Source organism: Corythoichthys intestinalis, chromosome 6 (genome assembly GCF_030265065.1).
Source record: "Corythoichthys intestinalis isolate RoL2023-P3 chromosome 6, ASM3026506v1, whole genome shotgun sequence".
Classification (NCBI taxonomy): Eukaryota; Metazoa; Chordata; class Actinopteri; order Syngnathiformes; family Syngnathidae; genus Corythoichthys; species Corythoichthys intestinalis.
The window spans coordinates 14,725,093-14,745,816 of NC_080400.1; the positions used below are offsets into that span (position 1 = coordinate 14,725,093).

General features: G+C 42.6%; 1 protein-coding gene across 1 annotated transcript in view; it reads left to right on the forward strand.

Annotated features, from left to right (window-relative positions):
• Positions 1-879: 879 nt before the first annotated feature.
• The window catches only part of LOC130917702 (prolyl 4-hydroxylase subunit alpha-3-like), a 29,391-nt gene continuing 9,546 nt past the window's right edge, over positions 880-20,724 (forward strand). Inside the window, exons 1-6 of the mRNA XM_057839347.1 lie at positions 880-1,211; positions 9,643-9,797; positions 14,668-14,894; positions 17,208-17,357; positions 17,416-17,467; positions 18,373-18,521. Coding sequence (XP_057695330.1) covers positions 880-1,211; positions 9,643-9,797; positions 14,668-14,894; positions 17,208-17,357; positions 17,416-17,467; positions 18,373-18,521 — 1,065 coding nt within the window. The remainder of the gene's footprint in view (positions 1,212-9,642; positions 9,798-14,667; positions 14,895-17,207; positions 17,358-17,415; positions 17,468-18,372; positions 18,522-20,724) is intronic.

Consider the following 20,724-nt stretch of genomic DNA (forward strand, 5'->3'; position numbering starts at 1 on the left):
GCAATATGTGAACGGGCCGTACCGTGCATGCGTTAAATATTTTAACTTGATTAATTAAAAAAATTAATTACCGCCCGTCAACGCGATATTATGTTGGCTCAACATGTATGCTTTATGTTAAAAGAACACAATTGCTAAATGCTGAAGGGAAGCAATATTATCAGGTGCAAATTCTTTCCATTATTTTTTTATGTCAGTTCAACACCCCATTTTTTTGAGTGCAGGATACAGGTTGAGACAACTTTAATCCATCTTAACTGGCTGCACGAGTGATTTAGTTATTGCCACCAACTTTTATGTGCCACAGGTAAGTAATAGGTACTGTTAATTACACAAATTAGAGAACCATCACATGATTTTTCAAAGAGTGCCAATAATTTTGTCCGGCCAATTTTTGGAGTTTTGTGTCAAATGATAATGATTATTTTTTTTCCCCATTCTCTTTTGTGTTTTTTCATTGCAAGCAAAATAAATGAGGATATTACTACCAAAGCATTTGTAATTGCAATCATTTTCTGGGAGAAATCAAGCATTATCTGACACAATTGCAGGGCAGCCAATACTTCTGGCCAGCAGTGTACACTTACATAAAGCAGTCTTGTGACACCACTTGAAATAAGGTTTTTGCATAAATAATATGTTTCATTTTTTTGAGTTTGTGTCACGTGAAGTGTCCACTACTTTCATTTATCCGCATTGCATCAATGGCCAGAAGGTGTCAGCCTGGTTCAATAAGTTACAACACAAACTGCACACGTTATCATTAAAATGTGTCTGGCTTTAAACCTTGAGAACAATTCCACAACATCTGCTTTTGTTCTATTTTTTAGGACAAGTGACAATTATTCAGAGACTTATTTTTGGCACCGTTTTCTCCCAATGCATGATGACGACTTTCAAGTGGAGGATGAAGATCTTCCACCCGAGTTGGGACATCCCGAGGAGGTGGGAGCGAAACTCGAGCAGCACGAACTCCACCGTGGTGCATGTGAAAGTGTTGTCTGCCTGCATATGAACTCACTGGAGATGAAGCCGATGGCGTGCGTGCTCCTGACTTGCGCGTGTTTGTGCACGCTGGCCCCGACGTGCGCGTGCGAAATGTTCACATCGCTGATGGATGTCCAGCAGGCCATCACCGTGGAGAAGAAGCTCATGGGACACTTGAGGACGTACATCCACAAAGAGTGGAAGAGGCTGCAGGACGTCAGGCGGTGAGCAGGAAACTTGTCAAAAGTTAACTTATCTGCTACCAATGACAGCGATAGACGTCCAATCAATCCAAGCGATCATTCGCCGCCAAATCTCTCAATCAAAATGGATAGGACGTCCAGCACCGTCAAAGGCACAGAAACATGGTCGTCAATAGGCCTGTCGCAATAACAAATTTTAGTGTGCGATAATTTATCTCATAAATTATTGCGATATGCGATATCATTGCGGCCCCCCCCCCCCAATTTTTTAAAAACTAATTTACAATAACACAGTGAGAATACAGTATATATTAATAAATCAAGTACACCCATTTAAACGCGATAAATATTTACTCTTAAATTCAAAAATACTTTTTAAGAAATCACAACTAAAAACAATAGACCATGCCTCTTAAGTAAAAGACAACAATATTGATACCACAAAGAAACACAGAATAAATAAAATGTGTTTTTCAAGAAAATAAAATAAAATTGCATTTTATAACTTAAGCATTTAGGCCAGGGGTGTCCAAACTTTTTGCAAAGGGGGCCAGATTTGGTGTGGTAAAAATGTGGGGGGCCGACCTTGGCTGACAACCTCTACATAGAACAATATATTTAAGCAAATTTTAGCAAGCCATTCTGTGTGTCACATTTGCCTTATTATCTTTTTTAATTACCGTATTGGCCCTAATATAAGATGGTGTTTTTTTGCATTGAAATAAGACTGAAAAAGTGGGGGTCGTCTTATATTCGCGGCCTAGACGTTATACCCATTCACGACGCTAGATGGCGCCAGATATCATTGAAGCGATGTTCTGTCATGACAGATCTCAGCTACTCTCAAGTTTAACAACATTGCATTATTTTATTGCAGTGTTTTTCGATCAGATTAGTTTTAAGACTACAGTTACAGTAAGACTTCACTTTGATGGTTAATGCAGTTATTGCAATTTTGTTGTTTTATCACAATAGATTGGTTTATTTACATTTCAAAAACCAGAAGCCATTCATTTACGAATGTGATTGCACTTTAGTTTACATATTTAAATGTTCAGATATTAAGATTTGAATGAGGCAAAATAACATGCTTTTTCTCTCAAATATATTGTTATAATTCTTTGTTTCAGATGTACTGTAATTATTTTCTGTATAAAAAATAATTTGGTGTTCAAAAAGTTTTTATTCAAACTTGAGTCTTGAAAAAGAGGGGGTCGTCTTATAATCAGGGCCGTCTTATATTTGGGCCAATACGGTAATAATTTCAACAGTCTCGCAACTAGCCTTGTGGCGTTCTCTTTCGACTCTCGGGCTCTTGTGAAATACTGCTGCTTTGAAATTAAACAAGCTTCAAGTTGCTTCAATTTCTCGCTGCCTGTAATCTTGTTGTACAGGTCAGCGTGTCTTGTTTGGTAATATTGCCCCACATTGAAATCTTTAAAAACAGCGACTGTCTCTTTGCAAATGAGGCAGACACGGTTGTTGAGTATTTTAGTGAAGAAATAGTCCAGTTTTCACATATCCTTAAAGCGTCAGCCGTCGCTGTCAACTTTTTTTGTTGATTGTCGCCATTTTAGAAAATCAGGAGTAAAGGGTCACACGGGGTAATGTTGCTTAGAGTGCTGCTGCCTTTTAGTGGGTCAATGAGGAGCAGCATTTAGTGTGTAAGCTACTTCATATGCTGGTGGCAGTACTGCTGACCAATTTATTAAGTCTGTGTGCGGGCCAGATGTCATTGATTTTATGACAGAGGCTGGGGGCCGGATGAAATTTGACCACGGGCCGCATTTGGCCCCCGGGCCGGACTTTGGACATTCTGATTTAGGCAAATGAAAACTTTGCCCGTCATAGCTTCTGCAATGGTGTTCCATAGGGATGCAACGATACAGTTAAGTCACGGTTTGGTATGATTTTTGATACGGAGGACACGATTTTCTTTTTTTTTTTTTTTTTTTTTTTTTTTTTTTTAAACCTGTCCTGTTCAGCTGTTTGACACAGAGAATGGAAGTCTAAGTGCCCAGATTCTGAACAGTTTTAATGTTTCACATTGAGAGTCTGACATACTCCCATTGTGATCATTCAAAATACCTTTTTATTATGACAAAGCAGCGAACAGGAAGGGATTATGGGGGGACAGAAGAAAAGAAATACAAGAGAAGAAGGAAAAGAAACACATACACAAACAACAACTAGATATACATTGAACATCTAAACTAGTTACTAATATGCTGGTGCTATCGTCAGCGAGATGTATTTCCGGTTTACACCATGTGGGGGCCTATTGGCCAGTGAAAGAGGAGAATGGGGGTGGGGGTGTCTATAAGCCTATAAGCTAAGTGATTGAAAGGGGTAGAGTGTGCACAAATCAGTTCTGTGATCTAGAACCCAGTAATCGTGTGAATCTCTTACGAGTAAGCCCGTTGGCGACCAACCCTACGCCGCCGCATCGCCAATCCCGGCACCGGGACCCCCGACCCGAGAATGCCCTACCACATCCAGCAGCACGCAGGCCCCACCGGGCGCGCGACAGCCACGCAGACGGGCGGAGAAGCCGCGCGGACGCCAACCCAGGGCCACAGCCCCCACCCAGCCAGCCCGGGGAGGGAGGGAGGGCGGGCGCGGGGGCGGGGGGCCATGCGCAGCCCATCCCTCCTCCCGCAGCCCAGCAAAGGAGCCATCGTCCCCCCCCCGGGACCCAGGGTGGTCCCCCGGGCCACCCGCGCACCCATCAACCGGCCTTCAGGGATGGCAGGAGGGGACGCACCACCAACCCTACGCCTACACCCACTCCCGCCCGCCCACCCGGGCCACGAGCCACAGCCCCCCAACCAGCACGGCACGCCACGGGACCCCCAGTGGCCCACCAAGCCCCAGGCAAGGCAGGGTCCCCCGCCGGTGCAGGCGACACCCCGCTGATACACCGGCGCCCAGCCAGCGACCCGCGACGGAGCGCAGGGCGGATGCCCAGCCAGAGAAGAGAGGGGAAGGCGGAGGCAGGAGAACGCCCAGGAACTGCCACGGGGCGATGCAAGATCGGGGACCCGACCCCCCAACCTACTCCCGCGGCCGGCAGCCGAGGCAGAGGGGAGGCCACACCCCAGGAGCCACGCCATATAAAAAAAGTGTGGGACCCACCTACCACCCTATTACTGTGGCTGCCAGGTTCCCGACTGGCAGCCATCACCCAGCACCGTGATGGGGGTGTGAGGGGAGGGTAGTGCAATGTATGCATTAAAATAGGAGAGCTTGGCTTGGGGCAGTGGGACCGCAGCATGGAGCTTCTGCCCAGCCGCCCGTCCCACCGCCCTTTGCCAGAGCTCTCCTGTGGAGTATGATGTGTGGTGCATTTAAAAAAGGTGCAGAGATGGCGGGGCCTGTGGTGAGGAGGCAGCCGTGAGGTACCCCCACCCCCAACAGGTCCCAACCATCCCACAACCTTGGTGTGTGGTGCATTAAAAACAGGGGGGAGCCGGGCCGGGACTGTAAAGCCCCGTCCCAACTCTCCCCGTTGAAATGTATGAGCATGTAAGTGCCAAGGTGAAAAATATTTACAGTGCCGAAGTGAGAAGTGCGTGAGTTAAGAGGCAGGCTCCCGCGGGCGTGGCCCCGTCCACCAGAACCACCGGCCGCAGGGCAGAAGAGGCGTCAGGGCCCCGATCAATCCCCGCCCCAGACCACCCACGGCGCCTCCGCGACCGCCCCCCCCCCCCCCACCACCGAGCACCCACCCCGCACCCCGAGCAGGCGCCACACCAAGCGCCGGTGACCAGGGGACGTCCACCCCACCGGCAAGGAGGACACGATTTTCGATCCGACTCAATACATTTAATGCTCTGAAAAAAAAATAACAATTATATTTTATCTCTCTTAGCAGCTAGGTTTACTACATGAGCAAGACATCCTATTTGTGGTCCGAATCCATCTGTGTCATCTGTGTCAAAAATTAACAATATTTGCAACATTATCTATAGTAACTGGTATGGATTGATTTGGCCTTCTTAACTTCCATTCAGTCATGACAGTTTAGAATTCATCGATGGAGTATATGGACTACGTGTCCCATAATCACTCTGGGCTCACGTAGCCAATGGCATGGGACGTACACATCTAGTTAGCTATTTCATGATATCTAGTGTGTGCGCGCATTAAAAAAGTTAGCAAACGCCGCTGAAGTCACGTCTGCTCATTACTACACAACACCAGCATATGACAATCGACTTTCATAAACAGGACGAGTTTGAAGCACAGCGCTCTTAATTTCATTCAGCTGTTCGTTGTCAAAGCGAAGTTGTTCATAGCAGCCAAGTCGGTAACAATGTTTTGGCAGACTTCGTTATGAATATCCGGCGTTGTGCCGAAAATAGCCGCCCCGCGTGAAATGTCACTCCTGACGGGAGCGCCCACACGTCAACAACACCGGCGCATCGGAGTTGGAGATGGTCCGCAGTCACTCCGGAGCACTGACGCGGCCGGTATACATTGAACAATAGGAACGATTGGCTCCGGCGCTAGTTTTTGCCGGACCTGAAACAAAGATGCATTTTGCGCGGTTGGTAACAAGGAATCCGCACGTGCACGCGAGGCGATAAATCGCAGCGGAAAAATTACCGCCTTCATTTGCATTTATCGTGCGATAAATGGAATTATTGCATATTGCGACAGGCTTAGTCGTCAACGCACATGATTCTAAAAAGGTTTTCTTTTAATTGTCAAGTCAAACAATCTAGTTTATTATATAATGTAATAAACTTGTTTGAATTTTTTTTCTATAATTATCAATCTTCCCACTCATCTTGTATATCTGAGTAAATTGACAGCCAAATTGCCTTTGATCTAATGCATATTGTAGAGATATGTAATGCAATCATTGTTAGCCTCCTCTCACTAATAGTCATATGTAGGAAGAATTGACGTGAAATTTAAAGTGCCTGTGACACGATAAAAAAAAAAATCTTAAATAGCATTATTGTGTGAATTAAAATCATGTCTTCAGACAATTCAACTCTACAACAATTTGGCATAGCGCAGATGACGACTAATGAGTCTTTCAATCTGTCGTTTAGCTACTCCTATCATTATCGCACTGTGGCGTGCAGCTGGGTGATGACGTCGGCAGAGTAACAATTTCAGCTGATTTAGAATTCAGCCCAATGGAGGAGGAAGATTCAGAACAAGGAAAACGCGACAGAGAGCAGCAAAATATCATCATTGTTTTTTTCGCTCCACTCCAATATTTCCACAGGATATTCTTTTTATCTAACTATTTTTCCCTAATTGCTAAATAAATTGTATGGTCATGACAAATAACAGTCTTGTGCTAAATGGAATATAAGATATTAAAAATGCATTTATTCAGTGCAACAGGGCTAAAATACTGCATAATGGTCAAAACTGCCAACTTCTTAAACCTTCCGAACGGTATTTTATGCCACCGGAGTTAGACCGGCTTTTGTCATTTCCTTGCCCCGGCTTTGGAGATGGAGGAAAGAGCATACAACAAGAAACAAAACAGGACGCATGAGAGTTAGGCGACATCCTAACCTGAACCGAGCGGCTCTTCCAAGTCTTTTCCTCTCCTTTCGAAAACGAAAAATCACACAAAACTCTACCGACTCGTGTCACACACGGTGGCAGGTTTGATTGTCTTCACCAATCGGCCAGTCCCCAGTGGGTTCGGCTTATTGTCCTGCTGCGGCCGCAGCAGGCAGGCAGTTCTCGTCACCGGGGACGCAGAGGGGAATGAACGCTGAAAATGGCGCATTCTCGGAGGACAAACAACGTCGGAACGTGTGGCTGCCCAAGCCCAAGCCGTGTATAGCGCTCTCGAGGCGGGCACGTGAAAAGGGCCGAAGGGGGGTGGAAGTCATGCCAAAATCGAGTCCCGATGACGAAAGAGGAGGGCTCCCTGGGCCCAAGCCGAAGGTAGCGGTCTATAGGCGGGCAGGCCTTTATCGGCCGGTGACCACGGTGTGCGATAAGCCGCTGGTCGTTGGCCGAGTGGCCTTCTCAGTAGACAGGGACCACTGTCACCCACAAAATGCAAGCCACCTCCTCATTAAAACGTTTGCCATGATCTCAGTATTTGACATAACATAAAACACCTAGCTTACTCACTTCGTCATCCGTCCAATGGTCTCTAGATTGTCGGACTTGTTTTCCCCATTCATCGCGGTGAACAGGATCTTTTGGAAATCCAAAAAGCCTCCCACCCCTCATCCTGGTGTAGCAACAAAAGCCTGCAGCACATTGGTGTGACCCCAAAAAATAAAAGAATCCGCAAAATCCGCAGTCCTTTTGCATACAATAGTAATGACTGCTTTGTGAAGATGATTAGTCTGCTGTCATCACATTCGCCTTCTTCCTCAATCCAGACTCCGGCCGGAAGTCACTGATTTTCATATCCCGGGATTCAAAAAATTGGATAAATATAATGGGGCAAATAGGTATTTAGTCAACCACTAATTGTGCAAGTTCTCCCACTTGAAAATATTAGAGAGGCCTGTAATTGTCAACATGGGTAAACCTCAACCATGAAAGACAAATTGTGGAAAAAAAAAAAAACAGAAAATCACATTTAAAAAAAAAAAAAATTTTAAGAATTGATTTGCAAATCATGGTGGAAAATAAGTATTTGGGCAATACCAAAAGTTCATCTCAATACTTTGTTATGTACCCTTTGTTGGCAATAACGGAGGCCAAACGTTTTCTGTAACTCTTCACAAGCTTTTCACACAATGTTGCTGGTATTTTGACCCATTCCTCCATGCAGATCTCCTCTAGAGCAGTGATGTTTTGGGGCTGTCGTTGGGCAACACGGACTTTCAACTCCCTCCGCAGATTTTCTATGGGGTTGAGACCTGGAGACTGGCTAGGCCACTCCAGAACCTTGAAATGCTTCTTACGAAGCCACTCCTTTGTTGCCCTGGCTGTGTGTTTGGGATCATAGTCATGCTGACAGACCCAGCCACGTCTCATCTTAAATGCCCTTGCTGATGGAAGGAGATTTTCACTCAAAATCTCTCGATATATGGCCCCATTCATTCTTTCCTTTACACAGATCATTCGTCCTGGTCCTTTTGCAGAAAAACAGCCGCAAAGCAGGATGTTTCCACCCCCATGCTTCACAGTGGGTATGGTGTTCTTCAGATGCAATTCAGTATTCTTCCTCCTCCAAACACTAAAACCTGTGTTTCTACCAAAAAGTTCTATTTTGGTTTCATCTGACCATAACAAATTCTCCCAGTCCTCTTTTGGATCATCCGAATGCTCTCTAGCGAACCGCAGACGGGCCTGGACGTGTACTTTCTTCAGCAGAGGGACACGTCTAGCGGTGCAGGATTTGAGTCCCTGGCGGCGCATTGTGTTACTGATAGTAGCCTTTGTTACTGTGGTCCCAGCTCTCTGTAGGTCATTCACTAGGTACCCTCATGTGGTTTTGGGATTTTTGCTCACCGTTCTTGTTAACATTTTGACGCCACAGGGTGAGATCTTGCATGGAGCCCCAGATCGAGGGAGATTACCAGTGGTCTTGTATGTCTTCCATTTTCTAATAATTGCTCCCACAGTTGATTTCTTTACACCAAGCGTTTTACCTATTGCAGATTCAGTCTTCCCAGCCTGGTGCAGGTCTACAATTTTGTCTCTGGTGTCCTTCGATAGCTCTTTGGTCTTGGCCATAGTGGAGTTTGGAGTGTGACTGACTGAGATTGTGGAACAGGTGTATTTTATACCGATAACGAGTTAAAACAGGTGTCATTAATGCAGGTAACGAGTGGAGTCTCGTTAGACCTCGTTAGACGAAGTTAGACCTCTTTGACAGGCAGAAATATTGCATGTTTGTCGGTGACCAAATATTTATTTTCCACTCTAATTTGGAAATAAATTCTTTAAAAATCAAACAATGTGTTTTCTTTTTTTTCCCCCCACATTCTGTCTCTCATGGTTGAGGTTTACCCACGTTGACAATTACAGGCCTCTCTAATCTTTTCAAGTAGGAAACTTGCACAATTGGTGGCTGACTAAATACTTTTCTGCCCCACTGTATTTCGATCGCTTCCGCACACATCCAAGCGGTCCATTTCATTCAGGAGCATAAAATACCACGTGTAATATGAAATAAACAATTTTTTTTGTCCTGAGCACTTTAAATATGTAATATTGTTTGTTTTTAATTTTTAATCATAAAATAGGGTAAGTTATTAAACACAAATACTGATCGTTCAGGTGCTTGGTAATTCATTAAATTTCATAATAATACAGTCACTGTACACAACGTTTGTCTACATCCAAAAGAATACACAGAAATACATTCATTTGTAAAATGTCATAAATTGTTTAACTTTTTTGCTCTTATGTGTGAAAGAATGGGAAGATTTGGAATTCCACGCAAGATTTCCTTTAAGTTTGTTGGAAAAGATAATGTGCACTCACACTGACCAACTGGCACACGCAGGTTTTACAGCAAAGTTTGGCGCCTCCACAGTGAGCTGTACAGAGGGCCGTCCAATGGCATGGCTAACCCGCTGCTGGCATTCACGCTCATCAAGCGCCTACATGCAGACTGGTTCAACGTCGTAGATAGCCAACAGGCAGCGGACAACACTCAAGGTTGCGCTCACACACACACACACACATGCACACACACAAGCACACCAGTGGCAACTCTGGAAATTTTTCACAGGGGTGGCCAGATGGGTGCACTAAAAACTGGCACACAAAAACTAAAGGCCATCATTTAAAAACATATTCAGTATAGTGTTGTAATCCAGCCCGTATAAAATGATCAGAAATACTTGCCTACTGTATACTTTGGTTTATTGTATTTTATTTAATGTTACCAATGAGCTATTGTGCACAGACAAATAACAGTAATGTAAGCATTTTAACGTCTACAAATATTATGATTTATTGTGGAATGAAAATATAAGGCATAAGGTGTACATTAAGTGTTCTACTCTTGACTGGTGAAGGAATCTGACCTTTTAGCCAGACCTTCGGAGTCACATCAGCCGAACCGCCGGACCCATGCTGGCGCAGCTCCAGCAACCCAGGCCGGCTAAACTCTAACAACCCGGCCAAAAGGCCAAACTTCACGCGTTCACCTTAGTCTTAACCCCTTGTACTGACTCACCTTTGAAAGCTGGAAAAAGGCTTCGAAGCACAAGTTGACAATTTATTCAGGTCGACAGCGATCATACAGTACAGAGGGACCCAGGCGAGGATTCAGGGTCACCATATCACAAGTCAACAAAAGTTTCCCGAGAAAAATGACAACGATTAGTTAAAAATTGTCTTTTTGAAGGCTCTCGTGGGGCGGGCTGTGGGCAGAAGAAGGGTGTGTTTGGGCATTGCTAAGCATTATTGTCTGTTTGTGGATTGGACAAGAGGATTTGGGAGTTACTGTTGTCAGGGCAACGAGGGTTGTCGATTTTGCCACCTCAGCATCAAAGGAGCTCTTGGAGTCTTATCAGTCGTGTTGTCAGTTGGATTTCGGGCGTTCTCCGGTGTTCCTTGTGTTGGGAGAGGGCGTCCCGCCATTTGTTCTGGACTGTCCAGGAAAACTGATTGCGAGAGTTGGTGGTGCAGACATGGGCTTGCCAGCATAGGCGGAGTTTGACTTTTGGGGCAGGCGGGGCACAATATGTTGATGACCCCATAACGCAGTGTCGGCAATAAAATTAACTTACCAGTATATTTATAATAGTAAGTTGAAAATTAGCATGTTTTGTTTCCCATCATTCGTGAGGGGAATTCTAAAATCAGGCTGCTTAGACTATACTTTTCGCCAAGATCTTCATACACTGAATATGGTACGCCCACCAGTGCCGTGCCAATGTAGTTACCTCAGTCTGGGTGGAGCCACTACACTGCACTGATTTGCTTGATTTCCGTGTTTTGATGATGTAGTTATCTACAAGGTTTTAAAACATGGCACATCCATCCAAAAAACCCCTTTTTTTTTCTGTTGTATACCATAACATACGTACTTAACGTTAAAAAAGGCAATGTTTCACTGTTTTTTTCTGTTGTCTACCATAACATACGTACTTAACGTTAAAAAAGGCAATGTTTCACTGTTTTACTCGTAGGATGACCTATAACCGTTCTTACTGCAATTCAAGTCCTGTATGGAGTTTTTCCAGTTCAGTAAACGTCAATGTCCAAAATATATAACTGTGGGTCTTTTCTGGCTTCAATTAATTGTTTAAGTCAACAACCCTCATACCTAATGTGTGTGTGTGTGCTCCCGCGGCCAGGGGACACAATTTTTGACGGGGGTAACTACATTGGCAAGACACCGGTGGTGGCTCTGTTGTACAATTAGTGTCTTTAGTGGGGCTAATTGAAACTCTGCTCAGTAGGTGTTGTCGCTTTTGAACGTTAGGTTTAAAAAAAAAAAAATACGTATAGCGTTGCCTTTTCGGTCCTTGGGTGGTTTTGGCTAAGCATACAAATGTCCGTCTAAGGTGCTAGTCACATAATCTGTTCAAAAAATAATTTTGACCCATTATAAAAATATCTTTTTTCGTTCCTTTCATTCTTTTTTTGTTTTGTTTTGTTTTTATTTTTTCTGTTTGTTTGTTTTGTTTTGTTTTATTGCTTTACAACTTTTATAGACAATATTTTACCGGAAAATTCTTAATTTTAAAATCATATATTGTATAGGAAAGTCAATTACATGCAAAGACACTTTTCAGCCATGGGGGGGGGGGGCTGGCCCCCCTGCGCCCCCCCCCCCCCCCCCCCCCCGAAAATCCGCTTATGCTTGCCAGCGTCAATCTTGCTCAGTCAGTTGCATGACGGAAACAAAAATCCAGCCAGACCCAACACGGCCCGCTGGTATTGAGGCCCGACCCGGCCCGAGCTCGATCACTTAACTAGATTTGCAGGCCCGAGCCCGAAAAACCCGATTTTTTTTTTTTTTTTTTTTTTTTGGAGTGACGTGGAAAAAACGCAGCAGCAGCAATTTATTTTCATTTCTTCGAGTTGGCAGAAAAAAACGCTTTCTTTTTCTTTCTTTAAGTTTTCTTAATGTTTAAATAATCTACATATTTTTTTGAAAATTATCAAAGCATTCACACAACGAAATAACGCTGGGAAAGTTTGTTAAACATATTTCTGAGTGTGTGGGATATTGTTCTCACATGGACGCGCCTCTCTGACAAGGAGAGGGAACAGCAGCAAAAAAAAAATAAAATAAAACTACAAATGCTTTGAAATAACATTCTTTATTGTAACGACAACAATACCAAAATAAAAAATAAAAATGAAATAAAAGCTTTAAACTGTGGGCTGGCCTTGACTGCAGTCGGCAACTTGCGGCCCCCGCCTCATGTCTTGCTCTTTACAAAGGATAATAAAGATGTTTGAGCAGTTTCTTTTTTGCCCGCACAGCTTTTAAGATGCCTGCTCAGCGTCGAAGTGCCAGTCTTTTTGCTGTCGTACGAGAGCAATGTGCCGCACTTGTTACATTCGACGAAGCCGACACAGTTATTTGTTGCATCTTCCACGATCAAATGAAATTCTTTCCACACCTCACTCTTACCGGTGCATTCTTGCCTCTTCCATTCCCCCGTCTTCAGTTTGTTTTTAGCTTCTTTCTGCTCCATATTGGAAAAGTACCAAGAGGATGAGTTGTGTACACTCGGTGAAGAGAGGGAGAAAATGAAAATGAGGGCGGCGCCTCGGCCGTGCGCAAACGGTACAGCGGGAGGACAAGAAGAAAAAGCGGCCGGCGCCACGGCGTTCGTGCACACGCACAAGCAAAAGCGCAATACAGAGAGCCTGCTCTCCATTTTTTTTAATTTTTTTTTTAAAAAATAATTTATTAGTCCGGCATGGCGGCCCGACCTGACCTGACCCGAATGTCGGGTCGGGTGCGGGTTCAGGCACAAAATCTAACCTCTACCAGGTACCCAAAAAGCTGTGACACAAAATTTTGGGATAACTGAAGTCACCCACATAGCAAGTCTCTAATTAGTTATACCACACCTTTTTATATCTGTAATAATAGCCTGTAGCCATTTCAATCTGAACAAATAAAACTGCTGATAAACATTAATCAAAAAGCTTTAAATGATGATGTCATGATTAGGCCTGCACAATATATCGTTTGAACATCGCAATCGCAATGTGCGCATGCACAATACTCACATCACAGGACGTGCAATAGTTTTTTTTTTTTTTTTTTGCTTTTAACATGCAAACTTTTGTTTTACTTCATAAAATCATCAAGTGTTTTCATGCACTTTCAGAAAAAAGTTACAGTGGTATGAAAAAAGTATCTGAACCTTTTGGAATTCCTCACATTTCTCCATAAAATCACCATCCAATGTGATCTGGTCATTGTCATTATCACACTGATAAAAATGCAGGGTCTGCTCTTAGTAAAACTACCCAAATATGTATAGGTTTTCATATTTTAATGAGGATAGCATGCAAACAATGACAGAAGGGGGAAAAATAACTAAGTGAACCCTCTGCCTAAGGGGACTTATAGAGCAATTGAAAACAACATTGTTGTTCGATTAATGTTCGCAAAAAGGACACTGGACACTCCACAGAAGTTTTGGCAAAATATTTTGTGGACTGATGAAACCAAAGTGGAATTGTTTGGGAGCAACACACAATGTCATGCATGGAGGAAAAATGGAACAGCTCACCAACATCAACACCTCATCCCCACCGTGAAGCATGGTGGAGGGAGCATCATGGCTTTGGGCTGTTTGCTGCCTCAGGGCCTGGACAACTTGCATTCACGAATGAAAAAATGAATACGAAAATTTATCAGGATGTTTTGCATGACAACCTGAGGCCGTCTGTCAGAAAGTTGAAGCTCAAAAGAGGATGGATGCTGCAACAAGACAATGATCCAAAACACAGAAGTAAATCAACTTCAGAATGGTTTCAGAAGAACAAAATACACGTTCTGGAGTGGCCAAGTCAAAGTCCAGACATGAACCCCACTGAGATGCTGTGGCATGACTTAAAGACAGCGATTCATGCCAGATATCCCAGGAGTCTGACTGAACTACAGCAGCTTTGTTGAGAAGAATGGGCCAAGAATAGTCCTAATCAATGTGCCAGACTGATCTGCAGCTACAGGAAGCATCTGATTGAAGTTATTGCTGCCAAAGGGGGGGGGGGGGGGGGGGCACAAAATATTAAATGTGATGGTTCACTTACTTATTTTCCCCCTTCTGTCATTGTTTGCATATTATCCTCGTTAAGATACGAAAACCTATAAATGTTTGGGTGGTTTTAGTTAAAGCTGACACTGTTTTTTCATCTGTGTGATTTTGACAAAGATCACATTTGATGGTGATTTCATACTGAAATATGAGAAATTCCAAAAGGTTCAGATACTTTTTCATACCGCTGGATACACATAAGGACACACAAAGTTGTCATGACGGGATGATGTATCAGCTTCCTGCTCTACCTCCTCCAACATGGCGCCTTCCAATGCGCCGGTCAGCCCTCAGGTGGAGTTACGAGCAAGAACAAAACGACTTGCCCAAATCGGAGGATGTGCGCGGGGCGGCCCGAGGCCTGTTGAGGCTGCAGGACGTCTACGCGCTCAACGTGGCCAGCCTGGCTGCTGGTCGCTTCCAGAGAGCCACCGGCGACAACCAGCTAATGGACGTCTACACACCTGCCGTGGCTACGCCTCTCTCTGGAGATGATTGCTTTTCAGTAGGGAAGGTATGCTATCTAAACTAGTCTAGAGTTCATTTTTTAGAATTTTTTTTTTTTTTTGCACTGTGCAAAAAAAGGAAAAAATATATATGTGAAACATTTAATACTGTATGTTTAGGTTTCTAAGTAAATACAGTGCGGCAAATAAGTATTTTGTCACCCACTAATTGTGCAAGTTCTCCCACTTGAAAATATTAGCAAGGCCTGTACTTGTCAACATGGTTAAACCTCAACCATGAGAGACAATGTGGAAACCCCCCCCCAGAAAATCCAATTGTTTGATTTTTAAAGAATTTATTTGCAAATCATGGTGGAAAATAAGTATTTGGTCAATACCAAAAGTCCATCTCAATACTTTGTTATGTACCCCTTGTTGGCAATAACGGAGGCCAAACATTTTCTGTAACTCTTCACAAGCTTTTCACACACTGTTGCTGGTATTTTGCCCCATTCCTATATGCAGATCTCCTCGAGAGCAGTGATGCTTTGGGGCTGTCGTTGGCCAACACGGACTTTTAACTCCCTCCGCAGATTTTTGAGATCTGGAGACTGGCTAGGCCACTCCAGGACCTTGAAAAACTTCTCACGAAGCAACTCCTTTGTTGCCCTGGCTGTGTGTTTGGGATCATTGTCATGCTGAAAGACCAAGCCACGTCTCATCTTCAATGCCCTTGCTGATGGAAGGAGATTTTCACTCAAAATCTCTCGATACATGGCCCCATTCATTCTTTCCTTTACACAGATCAGTCGTCCTGGTCCCTGTGCAGAAAAACAGCCCCAAAGCATTATGTTTCCACCCCCATGCTTCACAGTGGGTATGGTGTTCTTCGGATGCAATTCAGTATTCTTTCTCCTCCAAACACGCGAACCTGTGTTTCTAGCAAAAAGTTCTTTTTTTGTTTCATCTGACCATAACACATTCTCCCAGTCCTCTTTTGGATCATCCAAATGCTCTCTAGTGAAACGCAGATGGGCCTGGACGTGTAGTTTCTTCAGCAGGGATACACATCTGGCAGTGCAGGATTGGAGTCCCTGGTTGCGCGTTGTGTTACTGATAGTAGCCTTTGTTACTGTGGTCCCAGCTCTCTGTAGGTCATTCACTAGGTCCCCCCGTGTGGTCCTGGGGTTTTTGCGCCCCGTTCATGTTATCATTTTGACGCCACGGGGTGAGGAGGGAGTTGAAAGTCCGTGTTGCCCAACGACAGCCCCGAAACATCACTGCTCTAGAGGAGATCTGCATGGAGGAATGGGCCAAAATACCAGCAACGGTGTGTGAAAAGCTTGTGAAGAGTTACAGAAAACGTTTGGCCTTCATTATTGCCAACAAAGGGTACATAACAAAGTATTGAGATGAACTTTTTGTATAGACCAAATACTTATTTTCCACCATGATTTGCAAATAAATTCTTTAAAAATCAAACAATGTGATTTTCTGTTTTTTTTTTCCACATTCTGTTTGTCATGGTTGAGGTTTACCCATGTTGACAATGACAGGCCTCTCTAATAGTTTCAAGTGGGAGAACTTGCACAATTAGTGGTTGACTAAATACTTATTTGCCCCACTCTATCGAGTAGAACAGAATATTAAATCAAACAATAATTTAAATTAAAAAGAAATATGTGAATGTAAAGTGAAATAAATTAAGGGTCATTCAGGGCCCCTTATGGTCCTGAGGCCCGGGACAGCATGCCCCCCCCCCCCACCCCCCCGTCAACGGGCTTGAGTATGAGTCAATACAGATTTATTTTGATTTGATCATTTCACCTATCAATTAATTAGGATCATATTCGTGAGAAATGTGGCCCTGACTCCCGTTCAATAATCTTTTTGGTCTTTTTAATGTCCGGTCCCCGGCAAAAAGTGTTCATGCAGGTTATGCTGTTATATCATCTCTACCAATGTTGAGACCAAACCTATGCCCTTGGCTGGCAGCAAATGATTGCTTTAACTGATTGGCATGGCAACGTTAATGGCAGCCAATTTAAAACCTTCTCTTACGGAGTATGTATTCTTAGAAAAAAACTGCATTTTATTGGACCATGTGAGCAAGCCTAAGAATTTCATGCACGTGCAAGTCATGATTGGATGAAAAATTCAAAATGCTCTTGTTTCCAAAAGTATGCGGCGGAAGAAAAGTTCTTCTCGTAGGAATCACGAGGCCCACGCACCACAACACATTCCAATGTCAGCCAACGCTCATGATGATATTTGGCTGGAAAGAACATTATCGACAGACCTTAACGTTTTCTTCCTATGTACTCGCATTTTTACCAAAGATCAAGTTTCCTTATGATTACAACAGCCATTCTTTGAGGCAGGTGGCCTACGATCAGGAGGACTATTACCACTCAGTCCCGTGGCTGCAGGAGTCCGTGAAGCTTTTTCGGGCTGCCAGTGTCCGATGCAACCCTGAGGATGAAGCCACACTAGCGGATGCGTTGGACCACCTGGCCTTTTCTCACTTTAAGGTAATACACACAAACACTGCCCTAAAGATGATATCACTAAGTGAGTTTCCTTTTACAGACTGGTAACATCTCTCATGCTCTCAGTGTGTCACAGGAACTGCTGCATTACGGTAACCTTTCCAGCCTTGCTCAGAAATATGAATCATTCTGTACTATCTGTTACATAGTACACCAACATATACTTGAACTATGGGTAATTGAATGGTTCCTTGTGTTGGTGGGTATAGCTAATGTCACAAAATGGCTGCACTCGTAAGTGCTATCACTCTCCTTAATTTCTCCATTATCAGAACTGGAAATCCCGGCTTTTTTTTTTGTCTATAAAGAAATGTCAAATGACCAGTGTTGTTAATAACGGCGTCAGAATATAACGGCGTTACTAACGGCGTTATTTTTTTCAGTAGTGAGTAATCTTGGCAACACCGTTACCAGTACTGAGGTTGGAGAGGCGTGCGTTACTATGTGTTGCTATATTGGTTGAATGACGCGATAAAAGTCTGAGGGGCAGTTTGCATGGCGACTTTGCGACACAAAGACGCAATGACTGAGTAGCGGACTCGCCTCGCGTACATATGGTGTCGGCGAAGACGAAAAATTCTAAATCCTGCCTCCAAAGTGGAAGAATCCGATTGCAGGGGGTTGAGGGGGGCTTCCTCGGCATGCATATCAAAGGCTCCTGCGGCGCGAGACCGCGCCGTTAAAGTCAGCACTCGTACACGTCACATTGGGCGTGCGCAGCGGTGCTACTAAACATTCAAAACAGCAAATATGGCAAAATGTCGGCTTTAATTTACTGTTTTAATAATATTTTTAAATTAAATATGTTGAACGTTTCAATTTTTGTGCCTGTTTGAACAAAGGAAAAATGACATTGCTTCAAGTGGGCGGGCATATTTTTTTCCGGGCTGAGGGCGCTTGGTGGGGTGCATTCATAATAATAATTTCCAAGCCTCAAATTAATGGGATGAATGTTTTAATGCAGTCCCACCTACTCATTCATACATCAATGTTTCAGACCCAATGAATGGAAGAGTGTTGCAGAACGTGGAGAAATATGAGAAGCTGCTGGTGGCATCGGTGCCAGTAACGCTGGGCAGACCTGCTAGCAAACATTTGAAGACCAGGGAAGCTTATGAGCAATTGTGCCAAATGGCAGCATCTCAGGTCTGAGTATACTTGACCTTCCTTTAACTTAAAAACAGGAGTGAAAGTGGGCCAGAACGGTCAGGAACGCAGTTCCGGTATAAGATTCAGGGCCAGAACGCAGTTCCGGTATAAGATTCAGGGCTGGAATGTTGTTTCGGTTCACGGTGCTTTGATTTCGAAAATATGACCGCAACTGTCAAAATGCTATGTAAAAAAAAAAAATACTAAGCTGCCACACATGCATTTCATCTCCAAGAAGAAAACAATCTACCAACATCAGATTTACACACAAGTGTTAACAGCAAGCATAATAAAGTGCTTGTGTAGCGTAATCAGTTTCCACCAATATTTTTTTTTTTTTTCACGGAGGGCATGGAGGTTTCCCCAACTGCTGCAGTTATCTGAGTCAAACGATGATGAGTCATGTCAATGTGCGAATACACGCAGCAAAGCAAAACACCTGGACTCTTTTTATCAGTTCAACTGGCTGACATCCTGACATGTGATCAGCAGAGATAGTCATAGGCGGAGTTTGACTTTTGGGGCAGGGGGGGCACAACATGTTGATAAACCCGAAACGCAGTGTCAGCAATAAAGTTAACTTACAAGAATATTTATAATAATAAGTTGACAATGAGCGTTTTTTGTTTCCCATCATTCTTGAGGGGAATTCTAAATCAAGATGCTTAGGCAATACTTTTCGCTAAGATCGTCATCCATTGAATATAGTACGCCCGCCGGTGTCGTGCCAATGTAGTTACCCAAGTCAAAAATTGCATCCACTGGACGGAGCCATATGGAGGTAGATTTGTGTCTTTATTATTCAATGAAAAAAAAAAAAGTTGCATCAATCAAAATATACAGGTATATTTTTCAATTTAAAAAAAAGTCGTTTCAGTCAAAAAAAAAAAAAAAAAAAGTGTTTGAATGCAAAAATAAGTTTGAAACTCAAAAAAATGCGTGTGAAAGCTATTTTTCCTTGATTGGATTTTTTTTTTTTGATTGAAGCAACTTTTTTGATTGAAGTAATGTTGATAGGTGTTTGGGCCACATTTTGGGTAGGACGTTTTTGTCTTGATGATTCAATCAAAAAATAAGTTGCTTCAAAAATATATAAATTTTCGAAAAGAAAAATCACTTAAATAAAAAAAATAAAAAAAATAAAAATCATAGAAAACATTTTTGAATGCGAAAAAATATTTGACATTGAAAAATTTGCATTTGAACACTTAATTTTTCATTGAAAAAGTTTTCTTTGATTGAAGCTTTTTGTGTTTGGGCCATTTATGAGTAGGACATTTGTGTCTAAATCATTCAATCCCAAAAATGGTTGCTTCAATTTAAAAAAAAAAAAAAAAAAGTATTTTCAATCAAAGAAAAAAATCATTTGAAAATTAAAATTGCCCGCCTCTAGTTTTTTTTTTTTTATACAAAGCAAATGACCGTCTAAGGTGCTAGTCACATGATCTGTTCGAAAAGTAATTTTGACCCATTATAAAACTATTTTTTTGTATATTTCATTCATTTTTGTTGCAGTTTTATTGCTTTACAACTTTTATATATATAGGAAAGTCAATTTCATGCAATAACACTTTTCGGCCACCAGCTCCTCCCCCCCCCCCCCTTAAAATCCGCTTATGGAGATAGTTATCTCTGATTGGTTCAAATGTGCATGTTTTCTGGAACAGCAAAAAAAAAAAAAAAAAAAAAAAAAAAAGGTTGTTGAATTGATGCGACAAAAAAGGGCAATGCAACATAAAATGGATCAAATCTTTGAGAGCAACCGAAATAGTTGAAGAGGCTTATTTATCATATTTAGTTTTATTTACTTTGATGGGGAGGTTCAGAACATCTTAGCTGTCAATGTGCACTTTGAACTTATACTTGTTGATTTATGTTAGGCTACTTATTCATTTCCTTATGATGAAAAAAAAGTAAATGTTTGCTCGATCTTCAAAATATATTGCTCTGCATAATATAAGTCATTTGTACTTATTTTTCTGAATGTTTATTTTAAAAAAGTAAATGTTTACATTAACTTCAACTTTGATAGACATCTTATGTTATTAAGTAGTTAAAATTGAGAGATTTGGCATTTAGTGTGTGAGGAAATGAGGGAAAATAAAAAATTAGGAGATGGAGGTTGAGGTTATTGCTGTTTTTGTTAAGATTTATTTTGCAAATCATTGAAAAAAATATTTTGAATGAAAAGTCAGTTTTT